The 21,297-nt window shown below is 37.5% G+C and overlaps 1 protein-coding gene across 1 annotated transcript in view; it reads left to right on the top strand.

The window, feature by feature from the left end:
• Positions 1 to 21,297, top strand: part of DNAH3 (dynein axonemal heavy chain 3) — a 66,922-nt gene that overhangs the window by 18,258 nt on the left and 27,367 nt on the right. The window contains exons 18-39 of the mRNA XM_056337259.1: positions 489 to 633; positions 921 to 1,132; positions 1,458 to 1,549; positions 1,981 to 2,095; positions 2,694 to 2,810; positions 4,060 to 4,239; positions 5,464 to 5,600; positions 6,295 to 6,496; positions 7,406 to 7,498; positions 7,807 to 7,917; positions 9,777 to 9,891; positions 10,308 to 10,506; positions 11,776 to 11,884; positions 12,165 to 12,278; positions 13,369 to 13,545; positions 15,441 to 15,532; positions 15,954 to 16,173; positions 16,994 to 17,128; positions 18,358 to 18,469; positions 19,017 to 19,258; positions 19,869 to 19,969; positions 20,048 to 20,153. Coding sequence (XP_056193234.1) covers positions 489 to 633; positions 921 to 1,132; positions 1,458 to 1,549; positions 1,981 to 2,095; positions 2,694 to 2,810; positions 4,060 to 4,239; positions 5,464 to 5,600; positions 6,295 to 6,496; positions 7,406 to 7,498; positions 7,807 to 7,917; positions 9,777 to 9,891; positions 10,308 to 10,506; positions 11,776 to 11,884; positions 12,165 to 12,278; positions 13,369 to 13,545; positions 15,441 to 15,532; positions 15,954 to 16,173; positions 16,994 to 17,128; positions 18,358 to 18,469; positions 19,017 to 19,258; positions 19,869 to 19,969; positions 20,048 to 20,153 — 3,126 coding nt within the window. The remainder of the gene's footprint in view (positions 1 to 488; positions 634 to 920; positions 1,133 to 1,457; positions 1,550 to 1,980; positions 2,096 to 2,693; positions 2,811 to 4,059; positions 4,240 to 5,463; positions 5,601 to 6,294; positions 6,497 to 7,405; positions 7,499 to 7,806; positions 7,918 to 9,776; positions 9,892 to 10,307; positions 10,507 to 11,775; positions 11,885 to 12,164; positions 12,279 to 13,368; positions 13,546 to 15,440; positions 15,533 to 15,953; positions 16,174 to 16,993; positions 17,129 to 18,357; positions 18,470 to 19,016; positions 19,259 to 19,868; positions 19,970 to 20,047; positions 20,154 to 21,297) is intronic.

Genomic DNA, 21,297 nt, shown 5'->3' with positions numbered 1-21,297 from the left:
TGCACATTGATTTATACTGTAAGGTCTTTTGGACAAAGACAGTATCTTACCATGAATAAGCACAGCAATTAATATCTGTTTTGGTTGGAACTCCCAGATCTTTCTGTCACAGAAAGAAATAATCACAAGTTAAAAAATACATCCTATAAGCCTATGTGACTGAGGAGCTTACATCCCCGTTTCAAAGTGGGTTGGTGACTTGTGAGCCTTGGTTTCACTGAATGACATGGTGCATTATCTATTTTTAAAATAGAAGCATACTTTTATATTTGAGTAGTAAAAGATACAAATACCTAGGGGAATTTTCAAGAACACATTTGTCTTATTTACCTAAACTCTGCAGGCCTAAATCTACAAATCTGGCTGTCTTTATGACATTTTAAAAAACTGTATTCAATATTACCTATGTAAAAGTTTAAAAAACAGTAGGAATTTTTGATGAAAATAAGATATGTTTTTTTAAAAAACATATTTTTTTCCCCTTAAAGGCTATTCATAAAGAAGAAGAGTTACTTGGGCTGGAGAAGAGTCTATTTCCTCAACTGCAAGCTATAATTGCAAACAAACAACGTTTTGAGCAACTTTGGATTACAGCATATAATTTCCATACCAAATCTGAGGAATGGATGAATGGTGAGGCTTTGATGTTCATTTCATTTGATTTGATGAAACATGTCATTTTTCAGTCAGTTAAGTAGAAGCTGAAGAGGTTGATTAATTGTGAGAAAATTTTGAAGAAATAAATGCTGTTAAACTGTGAAATACAGTTGTTGAATTGGATTTTGCATTAAGATCATCTTTTGTAACACAATTGATTTCCATTTAAAGGAGAATTATTCTAAATACCGATAGATAAACCACCCTGGAAAACTCCCTATTCTGATGTGTCTGCTGTGCTTTTTTTATGCTGTCGTATTCAGGATCTCTCCAGAAGTTGAATGCTGATGAAATTAATGAAGAAATTGGAACTATGTGGAGGACTATGTACAACCTCAGTAAGAGTTTTCCAGATCTGGCTGGGCCTAGACGCTTAGCAGAAACTATGAAGTTTAAGCTTGATAAATTTAAACAGCATCTTCCTGTCCTGTCAATTGCCTGCAATCGTGGAGTGAAGGAGAGACATTGGAAGCAGGTACTTGAAACTCTGCTTTAACTCTGAGGGTACTCTACCACAGAAACTGGCCGTTCACTATACTACTTTATATATTTCGTACTGTGAAATATGGTAATAGTTCTGTATTTCACAATAAGAAGAGCCTTTATCCTGTCACATGATAGAACCCGTTTTGAAATTTGTAGTGGTACAGACAGGACCTTCTCTGAGTTAATAATTTATGGTGGAAAAGCAAATTAGGAGGTTGCATTAATACTACTTCAGCATTTATTTCTTGCCATTTGAGAAGTCTGTTACAAACATGCATCTTGGTAATAGATTTTAATTCGTATTTTATTTTCAGATTAGTGAAATTGTAGGATGTGAGATCAGACCTAATGAAACTACTACTCTAAAAAACATGTTGGAATTTGGACTCTCAAAATACATTGATCAGTAAGAAGTTTATTCTCATTTTTTAGATAGTCACTGTATTTCATATGTCAGATACCAGCTAATAGTTTGTTTGGGTTTTTTTGTGTGCAGTTAGAATGTGCTGTAAAATCAGCTGTATTTTATCAAGCTATGGATAGAACTGTCAATTGTTCTTGTAGCACAAAAGCACCAAAAACCAGAGTCATATTCCTAAACCACTTTATGTGCCCAGTCAGAATTTTCTGTCTATATTTATCTTCAAATTAATATTAATATCTCTAACTTGGTGACCCTGGAAGTGCAAAAAAATATTCCTTGAAATAAAAGCTATGATATTATTAACAAATTCATATGAATTGTAGTCTGATATGCAACTCTACTTACAACTGCTTTTTTTTGCTCTTTGGCTATGTTGCAAAAACATTTCAAAGATATGTTTGATTTCAATTTAGGCTGGAACCTATTGGAGCAGCTGCGAGTAAGGAGTATTCCTTAGAGAAATCGATAGAGAAAATGAAATTTGAGTGGGACAATATGCAGTTCAGTCTGGTGAAGTACAGGGATACTGTGAGTAAACACCAAATCAATACATATATATTGTTGAAAAGAATTACTTTGATTCTGAATACCAATTGAGAAATATTAAAGGGAAGTTACACCTGATTCATTGTGGCATGATGAAAACTGGTATCATACCCCAGAGCCTGGGCAAATGTCTCTGTTACTATTTATCTATTACTATATCCCCTTATATTTTGTCCTTAGTATCTGGGTAACTTGTGATCTCAACATACTCAATCTAACAAAACTGTAAGCCTGAGAGCTTCTTCATTGTTGTATGGAAAGTTGGACAGCAGTGAAATTTTAACTTGCCCTGAAGATATAAGAATCATACTGCAAAAGGTTGAGTGAGAAGTCACTAGCATCCCTGGCTAGTTTCTCATTCATAAAACAATCTATCTCTTGACCTTCGAAACAGAGATGTACAGTGGAGATACCATTTCATATCTTCAAACATCTTGCAGGCTTTCTCAATGCCTTGCTGCTTTCTTACCTTCAACCATCATAGGGAAGGGGGGAACAGGAAGCCAAATGAATGTGAGGCTTAAGAGCAGTGAAATAAAGCAACTGGTATTTCCCTTATCAAAATGTGATGTATTTACAGAACACCAGCATCCTGTCAGCAATTGATGACATTCAGCTTTTGCTGGATGATCACATTGTTAAGACTCAGACAATGTGTGGCTCTCCCTTCATCAAACCAATAGAAGCTGAATGCCAGGTAAGGAAAAGCTGGTTTGATTGAGCTTGTTTGTCTTGTAATAAGCTTTCCTTAAGTGCTTTAAGGTGTTTTGGCGTGATAAGAAGTTATATAGTTTTTAACTGTTTCTAAGAACTCACATTCATATTTTTCTTCAAGAGCTTTGAATTAATGGTTTCCAGACAATGGTATGCAAAGCTTGCTTTACCTCTAAAGAAATGGTAATTGCATTGCTAATCTATTCATTGCAAGCATGGGGTTTTAGCTGAATGTTTTGGGAATGGGTCAGTTGATTTAAACAAATCCCGCTGCATTGTATAAAAAGACATAGGTGTCTCAGCTGTGAGAGAGAATTTATTTGTAATCCTCTGTTATTGGCATGATCCATAAGGTTTCAAATTTGTTTAGCTGTCCTACTATTTTGTAAAGATGTGATCTTAAAGATGATGAATTTCTAATAGAAAGATTATGCAGAGAGAAGAGACTTCTTTCCATCAGTATTTAGTATCACTTTTTCTGGCCTAATAGTGATGATTTGTATGCAATGCTAAGACCTAAATTCTATCCTTTCCTGTGGACTTTAGCCAAATCATAGGTAAAGCTGAGTGAAATGAAAAGGAACGATTGATACAGAGCTATCTTAAACAATTTCCATGTACCTCTTGCAGAATAATGAACAGTAAAGGCTGGCTGTGTTTTCTCCCTGCAGTACATTCCCTGCATATCCCTTACAGCATGGGCTGTCAAAGTCACAAAAGCAATGCAGTCTGAGATTCTTTATTCAGAAGGAATCTCTGCTTTTACTGCTGATTTGTACTGCTAGAGTTGCATGAAATAGCTTTTTCTGGTGGGCCAAACATTGAACCCACTCCACATAGGGCCTGTGAACTGACATTTACTCAGTCTGCTGAATACCATGTTAAGCTTTTATCATTTCATTGATGATAAGGTAGAAAGTACAACAGTAGAATTAAAAGAAGAGATTCTGGATTGCCATGCTAGTCATCTCTGCACTATTTAGGCAGTTCTCTCACAACTTTCCATAGACCATGCTAGTGAAAGAATACATCTGTTGTTTATAAGAAATTTTCATGTGTTTGTTAGTGTTTTTAGAAGAATGAAGTTTTTCTGTTTTTTAAAATTGTTCAACTGTGGGTATTTTTCTCTCTTTGTTATTTTAATTTGAAACCAAACAACTCGTGCTCTGATTCCTCAGCGTAGATTAATTACTGATACAATTTTGCTTAAATATCAAATGTTCTCATTACAGGCTTGGGAAGATAAGCTGTGTTTAATGCAGGATATTCTAGATAGCTGGTTAAAATGTCAGGCAACATGGTTGTATTTGGAACCAATTTTTAGTTCAGAAGACATTATAGCTCAAATGCCTGAAGAGGGCAGAAAGTTCGGGGTTGTGGATTCATACTGGAAGGATATTATGGCACAAGTGGTAAGTGCTTGCATTTAAAAAAGCATGTGTTTTTATCCCCATCTGGTAAAATGATTATTACTATCATGAAGATATACTAGCTCTTCTGGAGCTTGATATTTGTGTTTAAGTCACAAGAATGTATAATATGGAGTGGAAAATCCCTTACCTACAGCCCACCAAAATCTAGTGTTGCAGTAAAATTGGTAGATTGTATCATGATTGCTTTGAGATTTCTGTAAAGGCTGGATATTGCAGGACAAATTAGAGTTCAAGTAACATTTTAATTCTAAATTTTCTGGCTTTTGTATGGTTAAATTATCAGAATTAGGTAGAAAGATGGATGGTTTGTGCTTTCAGGATCTCCTTTAGAGTTCACTAACAGTTTGTAGAAAGACTTCTCTGGATACGATTAGATTTTGCATTAGGCTTTTAAGGTGTACACATTATTAGAGCAACTAATTTTTTTTTTTTTTGCCTATGATTGTTCTCTAATATGTGGGGGAATGGTTATTCAAAACTTTGATGAATACGTACTGAGATGATAGTGTGTCAGGATAAGGTAATAGGGATAGTAAGTGCAATTGCATATCCTGTTCTGTTCCCTGTAAGTAAGAAGTTGGGTAAGAGGCCAGATACTTAGTGGTAGTGTGAGCTGAGGTGTTTGTCAAAAACATAGGGAGTGTGTGTTTGCGAATTAAAGGTGTGTGTTTGCGAATTAAAGGTGTTGAAATAATCAGATATTATTATCTGAATTTCTGAATATATCTGAATAATATCAGAATAAACTAAATAGAACTTGAGACCCATCTAACATCTCAGACTTGGTGAATGATGAAGCCTGTTCTGAAATAGGTGTGTCCTTTCAAATTACAAGTAGTGTTATCAGAAAGAAAAAATGCAACCTAGGTGGCAAGGACAGAGAACAATTGTCATGTACTGTGGCTCAGTTTGACAGAACTTACTTGTGAATGGAAAAAAATGTAGCAGGCTCAAGACACAGGAGCAAGTGCCAAAGATTTTAATTCCTGTGAATATTTCCTTGTTGCATCATTGTCTGTAAAGTTCAAATTGGTGAAATTGACAATCTGGAAAGCAAACCTATCAAATAATGCAGATATATTTAATAACATGAAGGCACACTACAGAGAATAATATATAGATTTGTGATTGGTGATAACAATGTTACTGTACAAACCTATTGCAACTTTTAACAGTTTTTGCTGTGTATTTGTTTTTACAAAGGTGAAAGACACAAAGGTACTTGCAGCAACTGAACAACCCATGCTGTTAGACAGACTTGAGGAAGCAAATACTCTCTTAGAAGACATTCAAAAAGGATTGAATACTTACTTGGAGAAGAAAAGATTATTTTTCCCAAGGTAAATTAATTAAACAGGCCTAGGTTAGAGACAGAAAGCCATTTCAAATAATTTCTACTGAACTGAAAAGTCTCATTTTATAAACTCACGTGGGGGACAGTCCAGTGCAACAAAAAATTAAAAATCTGTTCCTTTCTCCAGACATAATTAATTTGCCTTGGCTGCAGTTAAATTTGCAATGCCAGGGACAGGCAGAGGTGGGGAGGCAAAATCTGTCTAGCACAGCATAAACTTATGATTAGAAAGACATTATCACTTACAGGGCATTTTTAAAGGAACTTGCTAACTTCCCATGTCTGATTTGCAATTATGTCTCTGCCCTACCCTTTTTAGTTGAGCAAAGGTGTGTGGTAGGAATTATATATGATTATGAGGAACAGGATTCTATGCTTTTACAAGGTACTTACTGGCTGCATAGATATATCTGGGCTTTCGTGAATAAGTCTGAGAACCTGTCTGTCTTTCTCATCATAAAAGGATGGTCATATTGAAATTCTGAAAAAACAGGTGCGATGAGTTTTATAATGTTAAAAAAATACTTAAGAAAGGGGATTTGAGATAGCAATTTCTTTTCTGTTGTACTAGTGTCCTAAGCAACAATAAAAACGATTCTATCTGTCTTGCATTAATAGATTGTTAATGACAGTTTTCATGATTGGAAAGTGCAAGTTCACTAATTGTACTTTTCTGATAGATTCTTTTTCCTGTCTAATGATGAGCTGCTTGAAATACTGTCTGAAACAAAGGATCCCCTTCGAGTACAACCGCATTTAAAGAAGTGTTTTGAAGGAATTGCTAAACTGGAGTTCACAGAAGATATGGAGATCGTAGGCATGATCAGTTCAGAGAAAGAAAGTGTTCCTTTCATAGATAAAATCTATCCAGTGAATGCAAAAGTAATTTTCTTTCTTTTTTACTGTATGATATTAGATTAATACATTGCCTAAAGTGTATGTTTTGGAAGGAAGGAGGTATAAAACATTTAGGATCAGATCATGAAAGGTGTTTAGGAAGTGACAGTGCAGACTGGTATTCTAGAACAAAAAGGATTTCCTACAAAAAGTTTGACGACATATCAGTTTTGCAGTAAATTCCTTTAGGCACTCTACCGCAGCTTTATGCACTTACTACTTCTTAGATGTAGATGGATAGATAGATAATATATATATATTTATAAACACACAGACACACACATATATATACACACATATATGTAACATTGCACAGCATGGCTGAAACAGAGAGAAATGAGGGAAAAATGAATGCCTGGCAGTGAAGAATTAGTTTTCAGAACTTACAATGCTACTATTTCTACTCAGAACCCTTTTGAACTAATGCTCTATCTCAGTTCCAGCTTTTTCTGCTGTTCTCAATGTAAAAGTATGGAGCTGAATTGCTGTATGGTAACCAAAAAGAGATAAAAGGTGGGGTGTGTTGTGAGTTAGATACCCTTTTTCCCTTAATCCTCCAGGAAGAAAACATGCCCTGGGTTAAAATGATCAAGTTTAACTTACCATGCAATCTGTGATGTGTATTTTTAGTTTATGCTTATATGAAACATATCCAGCTGTTCCTTCAGCTGGATTGTCTTTAGAGTTAGCTTGATATACCTGCCTTCAGGCAGTGTTGAACTGCTGTGTTGCCCGTCAGAATTTGGGAAATTTAAACCTTTCTTCCTCCTATATACCACACCCAGATCAGAAGGAAGCATATTGAAGCCTAACACATTTCAAAGGATTTGTTCTTTAAGAGGAATATAATCAGGAAATGTGTATTGATTCTTAACTGTTTTTTTTTTTTTGAAGGGAATGGTAGAAAAATGGCTTTTGCAAGTAGAGGAAATGATGCTGGCCAGTGTAAGACAAATTATTCAAGATGGCATAAAAGGATATGTCAAGGTAATTGTTCCTGATTTACAGTATAAAATAGATTTCATAAGCAACTGTATATGAATAGGTTGCTGAAATTCTTAACCAGGGAAACATGTTTGAAGCTAAGTGGGAATACAGCTGTCTTTGTTCAGTAGAACCAGTCTGAAGTTTTAACTTTGAATTTCTTGAAGAAAAAGTATTAAAGTTTTCCATGCTGATTCTCATTTATTTACAGAATGAGACAAAAGAAATTTGGGGAAAGTAACTGTTATCAGTGCTATAATCTAATGTGTTTATATGACTTCTTGTGTCTGGAATGGATCTTTTTGTTTAAGGTTCCTCGAAAAACATGGGTACTTCAGTGGCCTGGACAGGTGGTTATTTGTGTTTCATCCATTTACTGGACAGAAGAAGTGTCTGAGGCTATAAGGAAAGGAACTTTACTGGTAAGATTTTCTTCTACCTTTCTATTTCTGAGCACTAAACTTTGATTAATTAATAAAAAGCTGCTTCTAGCAAAGAAGATCCTCACTCAACAACATACTACAATTTACTTATGCAGCGTGCTTTATTTTCTGTTTCCTTTTTTCTTGTGTCTCATTTACCTTGATGTGTATCAGGAGAAATTCCACTGAAGGAAATTGTATTACTACATTTACAAGTGATACTGGTGTAAATAAAAGTGCCAAACAAAAAGTGATAGACTGTTGTTAAACACTGTGTATTTTTATTTCTAACACCTGTCTTTGCATGTGAAGCCCCAGGGAAACGTGCAGGCAGAAATCTCTCTTTACAGAATGGCGCAGCTATTTGTCTTGTTATTGCTAGATTTTCCTGGTGATAAAGGTGCAGCAGCAAAGTTTGTTGTTTCATACAAGAGACTTTTTTTATGTGTTTGTAGTGTCTCTATCATCACGGCAGTTAAGTATTACTTAATTGAGGCTAATCAAATGCATGCTCAATTAATGGAAATAATTTCCGATTCGTTCAGTGGGTTTTTGGCTGATGCTAATTGAGCTAGGTGGATGAGGATTTATTTGGGGATTAATTCTCAACAGAGTTAACAGAGTGTTTGAGCTTATTTTTAAATGTGGAAATAGAAAAGTGTTAATAAACTTTACACCAAATACTACCTTTTAATATTAGGTCTTTGTTTCTGTACCCTTGCTGAATATCTTAGGTTTAACTTGCCTATGTTGTTTAATACCATTTGAAGATCTTACTCCACTTATCCAGTCAGAAAATATTCATTTCTTTCAAAGAAAATATCCTAAACAATCCATAGGTTAAGAAAAATGAGAAGGAGTCACAGAACAGTGAATCACATAATATAAGGGACCTCTGGACATCATGTAGTCCAACCCCTCTTTAAAGCAGGGCCAACTAAAGGAGGACTTGCTCCAGTATGCCCATGCCCATCTTCTGTGGAGGAGCTGAGAACTGACCCAGTACTCCAGATGTGGTGTCAGCAGTGCTGACTAGAGGGGAAGGATCACCTGCCTTGACCTGCCGCTAATATTTTTCCTGATGCAGCCAAGGATGCTGTTGCTCTTCTTTGTCTCAAGGGCACATTGATGGCTTGTTTGTCTTGGTGTCCACCAGCATCCAGGTGTTCTGCAGAGCTGCTTCCCAGCTGGTTGGCCACTAGCATGTACTGGCACATGGGGGGTTATTCCTTCTCAGATACAGGACTTTCCCCTTAGTTGAACTTCACAAGGTTCCTGTCTGCCTATTTCTCCAGTGTGTTGAGGTCTGTCTGAATAGCAGCACACCCATCTGGTCTGTCAACCACTCCTCCCGGTTTTGTATCCTCTGCAGACTTGCTGAGGGTGCACTCTGTCCTGTTGTCCAGGTCATTAATTAAAACTAAATTAATCTTTTGTTTCATTAAACTTTCTCATTTAATAATAATAAAATAATTTAAAATTTTTACAGTAAATTTAGGAGAAGCTTAGATTTCTATTAATTTTATTAATTTACAATTTACTACTAATTTACAGAAGAAATCTAATCCAAATTTACCCAACAGAGGGAATCTGCTCATCTCCTGTCGTAGAATTTTGTCATTCCTATTAGGAAGATAAGACTTCTGCTTATACTACTTTCAGGCCATAAAGCTTTTTGAAGTTTTCATAGTAAAATAAAATGTCAGTATATGAAAAAGAATTTTAAATGTTTGTGTAACGCCTGGACTTCCATTATTTTGTTTTGTTGGAAGGACTGTCTCCAATGACTGCACCCACGGGAGCTGAGGAACTGCTAGCTACAGCATTGCCTTAATGCCTATGTTCTGTTTCTGTGACAGGATTTCTTGGAGAAGAGCAATCTACAAATTGGGGACATTGTTGAGTTGGTGAGAGGAAAGCTGTCCAGTGGAGCCCGGCTGACACTTGGAGCTCTTACTGTCATTGACGTGCATGGTAAATGTGCAGTTGCTGGTACTCTCATTACATCTGGGGCAGTGCTGCTATTCATTGGTTGAACTATTTGAAAGAGGCAGCTAAAATGCTTTCTTTAACTTGAAACAACTTTTACAGAGTTATTTCACATTGTCTTCGGGAAAATGGAGATTTCTCAGTCCTGCACAACCATCTTGTGTCTACTTAGAACAGGCACTGGAATCTAGATCAAATTAAGCGGATTCTTTATGCAAAACAGATGCAGACTCCTTTCTAACATGAAAGCCAGCCTACTACTCTAAGTGTTGATTTACTTTTACATAGCTATAAGTAAATGCTAGTTTACTTACACATTGTTTTAAGTAAACTAATACAGTAAAAGTATTTTTCAATTTTTCAAGAAGAATTTTTCAAAGATTTTGTCTCTTACTCTGCAGCTCGTGATGTGGTTGCAAAATTAGTTGAAGACAAAATCACAGATCTGAATGACTTCCAGTGGATTTCTCAGCTGAGATACTACTGGGAAGAGAAGGATGTAATAGTGCGAATGATTACAACAGAAGCTAAATATGGTTATGAATATTTGGGCAATTCTCTACGTCTGGTGATAACCCCACTAACAGATCGATGTTATAGGTAAAGCCATGTTGTCTATGAATAATATTTTCATGTTTTTGATTGGTCTGTATTTACTTTCATTTGTTATAGTTACTAATAACAGGAACCTCAGCAGCTAAGATTTTCCTGTAGATTTTAGAGCCAAATCTTGCATATCTTCTTTACCCAAATGTGGTAAAATATTTACAATGTGTAGGTTTCTACACCAGTAGAGTAATAGTCTCTGTTGTATCCAAGAATGTGCTTCTGAAAAGGGTTGGCAGCTGATGGTACTGGAACTGTGAAGAATTATACAGTAGCACTGGTCAATTAATTTCTTTGAAGTAAGACATACAGCCTGCCTGTAAAATAAATTAGGTAATTACAGAGCCCTTCATAGATGTTTGAATTCAGTTAGCTCCGTGTTCCTTCCCTTGCTTGCAAGAGGTTGAAATGGGAATACTTCATCCCCCAAGGCTGAAGTATTCAAGGGCATTTGGTATTTCACTTCTGGTGAGCCCTGGAGACAAAGGTCAGCTGTGAGCTGTGAACTCACCATCATGTAGAGGGCACTTGTAGTAAAGTGCCTATGTTAATGCCTGTGCTGGTAAATGCTTAATCTTTTGGCATTCGCAGTTGTGTTGAAGGAGCCATGTGGCTGGTGCATTATCTGTAAACTGGGGTGGTTTTCATTAGGATTAGCTCAATCTAAACTAAGACTACACAGTCAGCTGTGCCAGATGCAGTTTCAGTACAAGCAATGAGCAAACAGATTCTAATCAGCACAATTTAAGTTATTTTTGGTGGCAAAGGCTTTGAATGAGGCTTTGTAAAATAGTCAGACCACTCCAGTGTTCACAGGGATCTCATTTTTAATATGAAAATCACTTTGAGAGCAAGGTGATTCCCAGGTTTATGAAAGAAATTTTATACTTTCTAAGCCACTTCTAAAGATTGACTTCATTTATGAAGCCAGCTTCAAGTTCTTGTCGTGAGGAGTGCCATGTGGTGAACGTGCTTTATGCAAACTCTGTCATTTTGCTTATGGCACTGTGCATTTGCTTGTGTAATTCAGGATATATGAGGTGGATGCATGTAACACAAAGCCTTGACATTCCTTGTAGGCAGAGTGGGTGAATGGAGCTTCCACAATTGGAAATCGGTTATGAGACAATACTGGGGTATTTTTAGGGCAAGCTACGAAGTTGGGAAGTATATGAACGTATTGGAAAATACTTATCCATCCCTTCAGAAAAAATCTGTTGTTAAAGTTTACTATTTTTAATGCCTGTGTTCTTGTTTATGTAGGACATTAATGGGTGCCTTGAAATTAAATCTTGGTGGTGCTCCAGAAGGACCTGCTGGGACTGGCAAAACAGAAACAACAAAAGATCTAGCAAAAGCAGTAGCTAAGCAGGTACCAAAATACAGACTTTTTTTCTTTGCATTGTTTATGTTTGGATATGTAGATATTACTTGAAATTTCATTCTTGAGCAAGTACTACTTGTTCGGTACCTATTCTTTATTCATAGAAATAGCTGGTAAGAAGCACACATCTAGGACTGTGACTATATGGCATTTTATTGTTATAATCCAATGTTAGCAATAATAATCCCTTCCCATTTTATATGCTAAGAATTTTATAGTGGACTTTGTGTTAATACTGAGAGATGTTCTCTTTGTGGTTTTGTTGTAGTGTGTGGTCTTTAATTGCTCTGATGGTCTCGACTACAAGGCAATGGGGAAGTTCTTTAAGGGACTGGCGCAGTCTGGTGCATGGTCCTGCTTTGATGAGTTCAATAGAATTGAGGTAATGTGTTAACTCAGACAAATAAAATGGTAAATCTTTAATTTAAGACACAAGAAGTTTTAGATTCAGACATGACAGCATTATTGCTAATCTTCCACTTTTAGTTGTAGTATAGCTTCTTGGTTTTGATGATCACTGACACAGAAATAGGTACTGAGCTGCCTGCTGTAGGAGCACATGTCTACCTGTGCTGTGTTGCAGAAATCTTGTGTTCTGTGTTATTTTAGCTGAAAAAATTGTTCCTGTGCAATTTCCTCTTTTGTATGTGACACTCATTTGTTGAGAGAGAACTGTCCTTCTCTTCTCCTTGAGAAATCAAGCTGTGGGGCTGCTTTTGTCTGTGTTCAGCACAAGACAGGCAAATCCCAGTGGAGGGATTCCTGTGGTGACTAGCCAAGTGTCACTAACTGAGTGACCTGGTTAACTGGCTCTATAACCAGACACATCTAATCCCCTCCTTGGTCTTACTCTGAATTTTTGGGTTTGTTTTTTTAATTTGGTGACTAATGACTTTGATTGAGTTTGTTGTTATCTTGATGCAATTAGATTTAAGTACTAGTAAAAGTGGAAATTCCATAGAGTTCTACTTTTAGCATCTTTAACACCTTGATTTCTCCAGTTGTCTGCTGTAACTTGTTTTTTAATGAATTCGTGTGAGACTTTAAAGCTCTGAGAATTGGTGCTAGGCTGTGTTACCCATTTTTTACGTTTACCCTCAATTTGGGGCACTGAGTGAATCAGTCTTTCTGAAGAGCCTAAATTCTTTAAGTTGTCTGAGATGAAAGTGCTTTTGGAGGCCTCCAGAGGGAGTTCCTGCCCACTAATTTAAAGTCTACAACATTCAGGCACGTATTTCCCTGTGCAGGCTTTTAGAAGCCTCTGCTACCTGCCTAGTTGGTTGAGTAGGGAATGGTTGCACTAACTTGCAGAGGACCGCTTCAATAGGCAGCTAATATTTAGGCTCAGTTATCAGTCGCAGGGTGATTTTGAGCCAGAGGAATGCAAATATAGCCATCAAAATATATAAACAAAACCATTTTATATTGTCTCGGAGTTTCTAATGTTTTCCAATCTGTTCTGTCTGTATTAGGCTGAAGTATTATCTGTAGTTGCCCAACAAATACTTAGCATCCAGCAAGCTATTACTCGCAAACTCAGAACATTCATCTTTGAAGGGACAGAGATCTCTCTTAATCCTACATGTGCTGTGTTTATCACGATGAATCCTGGGTATGCTGGACGAGCAGAGCTGCCTGATAATCTGAAGGTAAATCTGGAATCCTGATTTTTTTGTAGATATTTAACATAGTAGGTAATATCTATAGTAATAAGAAAAGCAAGGCAGCAATCAAATAATACAGTGATGTGCTGGTTTTGGCTGGAATAGATTTAATTTTCTTCACAGTAGCTGGTATGGGGCTGTGTTTTGGATTTGTGCTGGAAACTGTTGATAATTCAGGAATGTTTTCGTTATTGCTGAGCAGTGCTTACATAGAGTCAAGGCCTTTTCTGCTTCTCACCCAGCACCACCAGCAGGTAGGCTGGGGGTGCACAACAAGCTAGCTGGGGACAAAGCCAGGACAGCTGACCCCAGCTGACCGAAGGGATATTTCATACCGTATGATGATGTCATGATCACATATAAAGCTGGGGGAAGAAGAAGGAAGGAGAGCATGTTTGGAGTTTTGGCGTTTTGTCTTCCCAAGTAACTGTTACAGATGATGGAGCCCTGCTTTCCTGGACATGGCTGAATACTTTGCCTGCTGGTGGTCCCACATGAACCCGTACATCCTCATTACCCATCACCACCTTTCCTGTCCTTTGTTATAAGATGCAGATATCATTCCCTTAGTCTATGGACCACCCTTGTGAAATGCCTGTAAAATATCCATAAATGTCCACAAAATGTCCATTGAGTTAATTTAATCCATGACTTTGGGCTCCATCTGTTATGATGGTCACTTAGGACAGGAGAGCTGGTGTGTTGTGTGGAGTTACTGGGCTTAGCTCAGGTTGGGTTACTGCTGCACTTACACTGTTTCTCGTAAGGCTTGTCTGCCACTGGTTCAGGTGGTTCCTGCTACAGTAACTCCTATAACATGCAATTCAAATAATGGGTTACAACAATTTAAAAGTATTCTCGTTACAGTCTTCATTTCTGGTCCCTTTGAGCCAGGTTGTAGGGTTTAAGATTGCAACAACTCCTCCTGTTGCTCCTCACCTAGCTAGTAACAAGGGGTTTCCTGTAACATGAAATTCAAGTCCTGGGTTACAAGAATTTAAAGGTATTTCCATTACAGTTTCCATGCCTGGTCCCTTTGGACCAGACAATAGGATAAATCAAATGTTAAAACGTTGCAATAAACTCCTCCCCTTGCCCCTGCTCTGGCTTGGACTTAGCCACAGACTGCAGTCCCTTAGGGGTGTACCTGCCTCAAGTGGAGCCTTATCTATGAGCCACAATCTCTTCCCAGGGGTGTGCTTGCTGCAGCATAGACTTATGCACAGCCACAGTTGCTTTGAGATGTACCAGCTCTGGCATGGGCTTCTCCATGGCCACAGATGCTGATAACCCATTCAAGTGTATTCTGCTGTGCTTTTTGCTAAGCCTTAGCGTTTAAGGATTGTACGTAATGCACAGATGAAAGGTCTCAGTCTAATCATTCTGATAGCAGTTCACAGCTTTAACTGTACTCTAAGTGGAAGTTCTCCTGGTTTACAGTGGCTTGGCAGTCCAAATCCCAATTTAAATTTATTATAACTTTGCAAGTTGCTGAGATACTGTAGAGAGACTGATGTGGTCCTAGTTCTTTTCCAAGCTTTGCCACATTTTTTTTGTGACATTTTACAAGACTTTAACCACACCATGTTCTAGTTTGCCTATTATAAAAGTGAGATGAATGACACCTCCCTTTCTTCTATTAATAGTTCTTTAGGATTGTGACTTTCTATACATTCGTTCCTGCAGTGCTCAGTACAGCCCCTTGAACCTCTTGACAAGATCATAATAGAATAGAATAAAATATTAATGCAATCTCATAGATTTCTGATGATTCCTGAATTCTAGAAGCTCATGAATTTATAGAGAGATACTATTCTTAAAAAGCAAGCACATGTCTTACCATATTCCATCATCTAAGCTTGTATCTTTTTTTCTTACAGGCACTGTTCCGAACAGTTGCCATGATGGTTCCAGATTATGCTTTGATTGGAGAAATTTCACTCTATTCAATGGGATTTTTGGACTCTCGGAGGTAAGACATGCTGAATTTTCCACATCAGTTGAGTCTGATATACCTCATTCCTCTATAAGGCATATATGTGTGTTTGAGGCATGTCATTCTGGAAGGCTGTCCGTGTTCTGTTTCTCCAGAAAGTACTTTTTAATTTCTTTTATCATCAATTCTCATTTACCGCTTCATGTTGACAGATATGCACCTCTACACAGGATCATTTGCAAAATGTATCATAATATCAAACAGAATTCCTAAATGGCACACACGTTCTCTGGCATGGCAGAATCTACAGTGTTACTTCCTAGGTGTTTTGGGCCATGTTGTCAGCTAACATATCTGATAATCACTGCAGTTACTTTGTGTGTATATAGGTACTTAAATTATTTTCCTTGCATGGTGAGATATTTTCATTTTACATGTGATATTTTAATATCCACAGTCTTGCCCAGAAAATTGTTGCCACTTACCGTTTGTGCTCTGAGCAGTTGTCATCTCAGCATCACTATGATTATGGAATGCGTGCTGTTAAATCTGTCCTGACAGCTGCAGGAAACTTAAAACTGAAGTACCCAACTGAAAATGAAAGTGTATTGTTACTTCGGGCTTTGCTGGATGTTAACTTGGCCAAATTCTTGGCACAGGATGTGCCATTGTTTCAGGTAAGCTGTCAGGCTGGTGTGTTTCAGTTTTGTGTTGATGAGGTCCATTATAAGCGCCTCAGAAACAGGTCATTGTCTTAATTTAGAACAGTTTGATCTAGATGCTGCTACATTAGTGTAGTTATTTCAGTCCACTGATCTGTCTGCACTCTTTGGTGTTGTTGGGATTATTTTGAAAAACAAACTTTCAGTGGTGCTTTTTAAGTTATTCTGTAAAATACTTTACAAGGTGTCTTGCTAGAAGTTATTTTTGCTGTTTCATTCATGGAAACTATTCTTTGGAGTTTGAATTCTAGCTTTGTGTTGCAAAAGAGATGTGGGCAACTAAATTAAGTTCAACTAGAAATTTGAAGCCAGAGTGAAAATGAGGAAGTTCCTGTTTGCATACGGCTTTGACAGAAAATAAAGACTATGTTGAGCTACACAGCAATCAATATTAAAGACGTAAAAGATAGGTTACAAGCACACACGGAGTCATTGCTCTGAAATTTCAGCACACATAGCCTTCTCTTTAATCACTAAAATTCTTTCAGTCACTTTCACACCCTTTCCTGTAATGCTTTTTGGGGCAAATTTGCAGAAGGTTAAGCCTCCTTTTTACAATACCATTGTGTGTATAAGAAATGCAGGCACTCGTTTCTGTCTTATGCATACAGAATTTTGTGTGGCTACAGTTTGCCTAGAAGTAAGTTTTTCCAGCTGAGGATTTTTTCTCTTAACTGTATGAGTGTTATTTTACTTGTAGATTTTTATGCTTTTGGAATTTTTCCTTTTTGTAATCTGTGTTTAAATAGTGTTCTATTCTGCCTTTCCTTATCAGGGCATCATATCTGACCTGTTTCCTGGAGTGGTTCTTCCTACACCAGATTACGACCTGTTTGTCAAGGCACTAACTGAAAATATAAAAAAAATGAATCTTCAACCAGTTCCATGGTTCATTGGAAAAATTATTCAGGTTTATTTTCTCATACTTCTGGGGAAGAAGAGTGTGAGAGCAGAAACACTCTTAACTGTCTGTGACATGAATGAATACCTAATGGTTTCCACGATCAGTTAATAAAATATTGCAAACAGCATATTTTTGCTGAGTAAAAATCATGCTGTAAAAGCTTGCTTTGCTTATAGCAATTTTTTAATTCAGCCAGACTGTGAAGGAGCCAATATGTGCACCTGCATTGTAGATCTTATGGTTCAGGACAGAAAATTAAACTGAGTCTATTACTAGCTGAGGCAGCATAGTCTAGTGAACAGAATTCTGGACTGGGAGTCAGGCCCTGTTCCCAGTCTGCTCATAGTCTCCTTGAGAAGTCTTGAAAGAGGTGACATTTTGCACTCTTGCTTATGCTTCACCTTCAGCTCTTTGTTCCCATTGGTCTCCCATTTACTAGTATTGGTGACCTTTTAAAAAAATGCTTAACTTTTTTTCTTTTGAGTAGTGCAGCATAGTGACAGTGTAATGTCAAGGGCAAAAACGCATGGCCTGGGGCAGGATCGTGAGGGGCCCCTTCAGCAGCAGTTCAAATTTCATGGCTTATGTTCAGACTTGGTTTATGCTGCTTTGCAAACCATGCTTTATCTTTCATTTAAATAGGGGTAGTGTTAACTCATTAGGAATTTAAGCTCAACCAGAAAATACCTGCCTTAACCTGAGATTTTAAATCTTCTTAGTGGTTCTTCTTACAGCTCTGTTTGAAGGTGATCTGAAGGCTTTGACCTGAGTTCTGGCAAGATCTTGTGGGGTGACTGAACAAGTTTCCACTCTTGCAGTCCAAAGTCAGCCTCTGTGGGACCAGTCATATGACACATCCTCAGAACTGTAGTTTCAGTCCCTTTGTGTTAGCTTCATTGGTAACCGTTGATTTCAGTTCAGGCTTTTGCACCGGGCTGTGTTCTGCAGTGTCTGGTTAGTGCATTCACACCCTGTACAATGATGCTGTTACAGCTGAGGGATGACATTTAGCAAGGAGGAAGGGAGGATGTCTGGAGGCAGTGACTTCCTAAATTATATCAGTGAGAACTGCCGTAATAACACTGCCTTCTGATTTGGGTTAATGCTTTGGTGCAGATATTTGGCTGATATTTTGTCCTGTCACATCTGAGTGCAGGAGAGATGCCTCAAGTTTCATAAACATAATGCCTGGTTTTGTTCTATGTTAAAGAGCCAGTCTCTTGTCACTGATACAGATATATGAAATGATGCTGGTGCGCCATGGTTTCATGATTGTTGGAGATCCTTTGAGTGGAAAGACCTGTGCATACAAAGTGCTGGCTGGAGCCCTTGGCGATTTGTGTGCAGGTAATGTTCAGCCACAAACTTCACATTAAATGAAGTTAATTCTATGACTAATGTTTTTCCTTTGTGGAGATATGCCCAGTTTATTAATTGTCCTATATTCTGCTTTCTCAACTGGAACATTTCTATTCGTTGAGCTATTTTTGTCTGATACATTTGTGTGAAAGTATTTTTGTCTGCATTTACTGGAATAGTAAAACATACTAATGTATTTATGCTTTTCTGAATTTTGTTAAGCATTGTATTTGTGCATAATACTCTTGAAAAAACTGGCTCTGATAGGAAGATTGTAAGTAGCTCGCATAAACATATAAAATCTATTCTGTTCTGCTTTTTCTTTTTTTTATGTGCTTTTGCACATAGGACTTTGTGCTTTCCTTGTACAAGTAACGGAATTTCATACTTACCGCTACCTAGCTGCAAAATGTCTGGGTTTTTTTTGCCTTGGGCAGCTAAAGTAGGATCCTCAAGAATCTTGTTCTGTACTTTCATTGCTGAATGAAACTAACCTATCAAATTCTCAAGCTCATCTATTTGTCTTTTTACAAAGCAAAATCCATGGATGAATATGCTGTTGAATACAAAGTTATTAATCCCAAAGCAATTACTATGGGACAGTTGTATGGCGGTTTTGATCCTGTAAGCCATGAGTGGACAGATGGAGTTCTTGCAAATGCCTTCAGGGAACAAGCATCTTCTACCACAGATGATCGGAAGTGGATTGTTTTTGATGGCCCAGTAGATGCAGTTTGGATAGAAAACTTGAACACTGTGCTGGATGATAATAAAAAGGTAGCCTAACTTTTGCCAGTAACCTTGTCCTTTAATATACATACTTTATTTTAGTACTAGCAATATTATTACCACGTTGGTCAAAGGAGGTGTGAGACTCAGGAAAGGCAGATGTGCTTAAAAGCATTGCTTTTTTCCCCAGTTACACGAGTGGGTTTATTAGATGATATTAAGCTGTTACTTCCCCCTAGAAGCTTTGTCTTGCTCCTGCTTTATTGAAATCAGGTTGCTTACTGAGGGTTTTTTATTGACCCTTTAGGAAACTGAAATATATAAACTCAGTTCTGTTACTGAACACTGAACTTGCTTAAATTACTTAGTGAACAAATATTTAAAAAAAAAAAAAAAAAGAAAAAAGCTGTAGGGCATAACTGCTTATCCTTGCAGATTTATCTAAAGATAGAGCATTGTTCTCTGTCTCTGCAAGCCATTACAGTAACATGTAGAAAAGTTGAGACAAGGTCAGAAAATATGTGCTGTGAGAATATGAATGAGTGAATGAGGAGTGGCAGTAAGTAGAATGTTCAGTGATTTTATGACAGTCATTACTTTGACTGGATGATCAGCACTGACATGACTAGATCATGTTTATGTGATGCTCTTCTTCTAGCTATGCTTAATGAGTGGTGAAATAATTCAGATGAATTCAAAAATGAGTTTAATCTTTGAGCCGGCAGACTTGGAGGAGGCATCTCCAGCAACTGTCAGCAGGTAATGTGAAAGCATTCAAACTTGAACTGTCCCACCTTGCACATCTGTTCCTGTACCATAGTTGTTTGTTCTTCCTAGGTGTGGTATGGTCTATATGGACCCACAACAGTTAGGTTGGAAGCCACTGAAGGATTCCTACATGAAGACATTGCCTTCAAACCTGCAGGAAGAACACCGAGAGCTGGTGCGAAACTTAATTTTTACATTGGTCTAATTCAGAAGATTAATGTTAAGGTGATGCTCACAGTTTGCCCACTTGAAGACAGGCATGCAGAATCAAAACTTTTTAAAGTACTTTCATGATTTAGAGGGTCCCAGACCTCCTAGAGGCTGTTGTAAATTATTTTGTAGTGAAGAATGTTAAATGTCATTGCAAGTGCCTGAGAGCTGGAGATGCTAATGTATTAGCGTTATGTATTAGAAATGTAATGTGGGGAAAACTGGAAGACTCAAAATGTTCTGAACTCATTCTTCTTCTAAGACATCTAGAGTTTAGCTTAAACAGGCTTATGATATTATTATCAGTAACAGCTTGATCTTCAAAGCGTTAGTCACCTCATAAATCCTTGTGAAATAGTCTTCTGTGTACTCGATTGCTTGCATGAATGGGAGCTCTTTGTGTTGTGTATTGTGGTATATCTTCAGTGTAGATGCAAATAAAAGTTGGTGGGAATCAGCTTTTAATCTTATCAAAATAAAAATTCCCTTTTATTGGGCATTAAAATATAGTAAAAGAATCAGAATAAGATCTGCCTACAATAGCTTTGAAACTGGAGAAAACTTTGATTTCTGTGATTTGACAAGGCCCCCTTTGAGTTTTTGCAGGAAATTAGGACCAAATTCAATAGAAGTACCAAGACTAGAAGAGCTCTTTATAGATCTCTTAGTTCATCAAAGCAAAATATTTATTCTTTAACCAGCATATAGCCCATGTGAAAAGGCTAGGTGATGATTCCTCTCCTGGTTTCCTGTGTGACTTCATGGAGCAGACACCACCAGCCATGGTCATTACCTACCTGCGTGCTGTGGCACTGCTGCTGGTACCAGTCAGTTCCAGCTTTCTGGAATTTCTTCTGTGGCACAGTATCTGTGCTGGGCCCTTAGTAGGGGCCTGTCCTTTTTAAGGGAGGATGAAGCCCTTATCTTTGGTTCTGTTGGAATAACTTTGTTCTTGCCCAAGCAAAGCAGTGGTCTTCCTAGGCTGCGCTACTGCTCTGCTGTCTGGATTGATGTCTGGGTAACAAAATTCCTGCTGAAAACTTGTCTGTGGTAGAAACAAATTGTTTTCAGCATCAGATAATGACAGTGTGTGACTTTGTGATCACTTA

Source organism: Falco biarmicus, chromosome 4 (assembly GCF_023638135.1).
Source record: "Falco biarmicus isolate bFalBia1 chromosome 4, bFalBia1.pri, whole genome shotgun sequence".
In the NCBI taxonomy this organism is placed as follows: domain Eukaryota; kingdom Metazoa; phylum Chordata; class Aves; order Falconiformes; family Falconidae; genus Falco; species Falco biarmicus.
The sequence above is the reverse complement of the archived record's forward strand: the minus strand, read 5'-3'. Positions and strand labels throughout refer to the sequence as shown.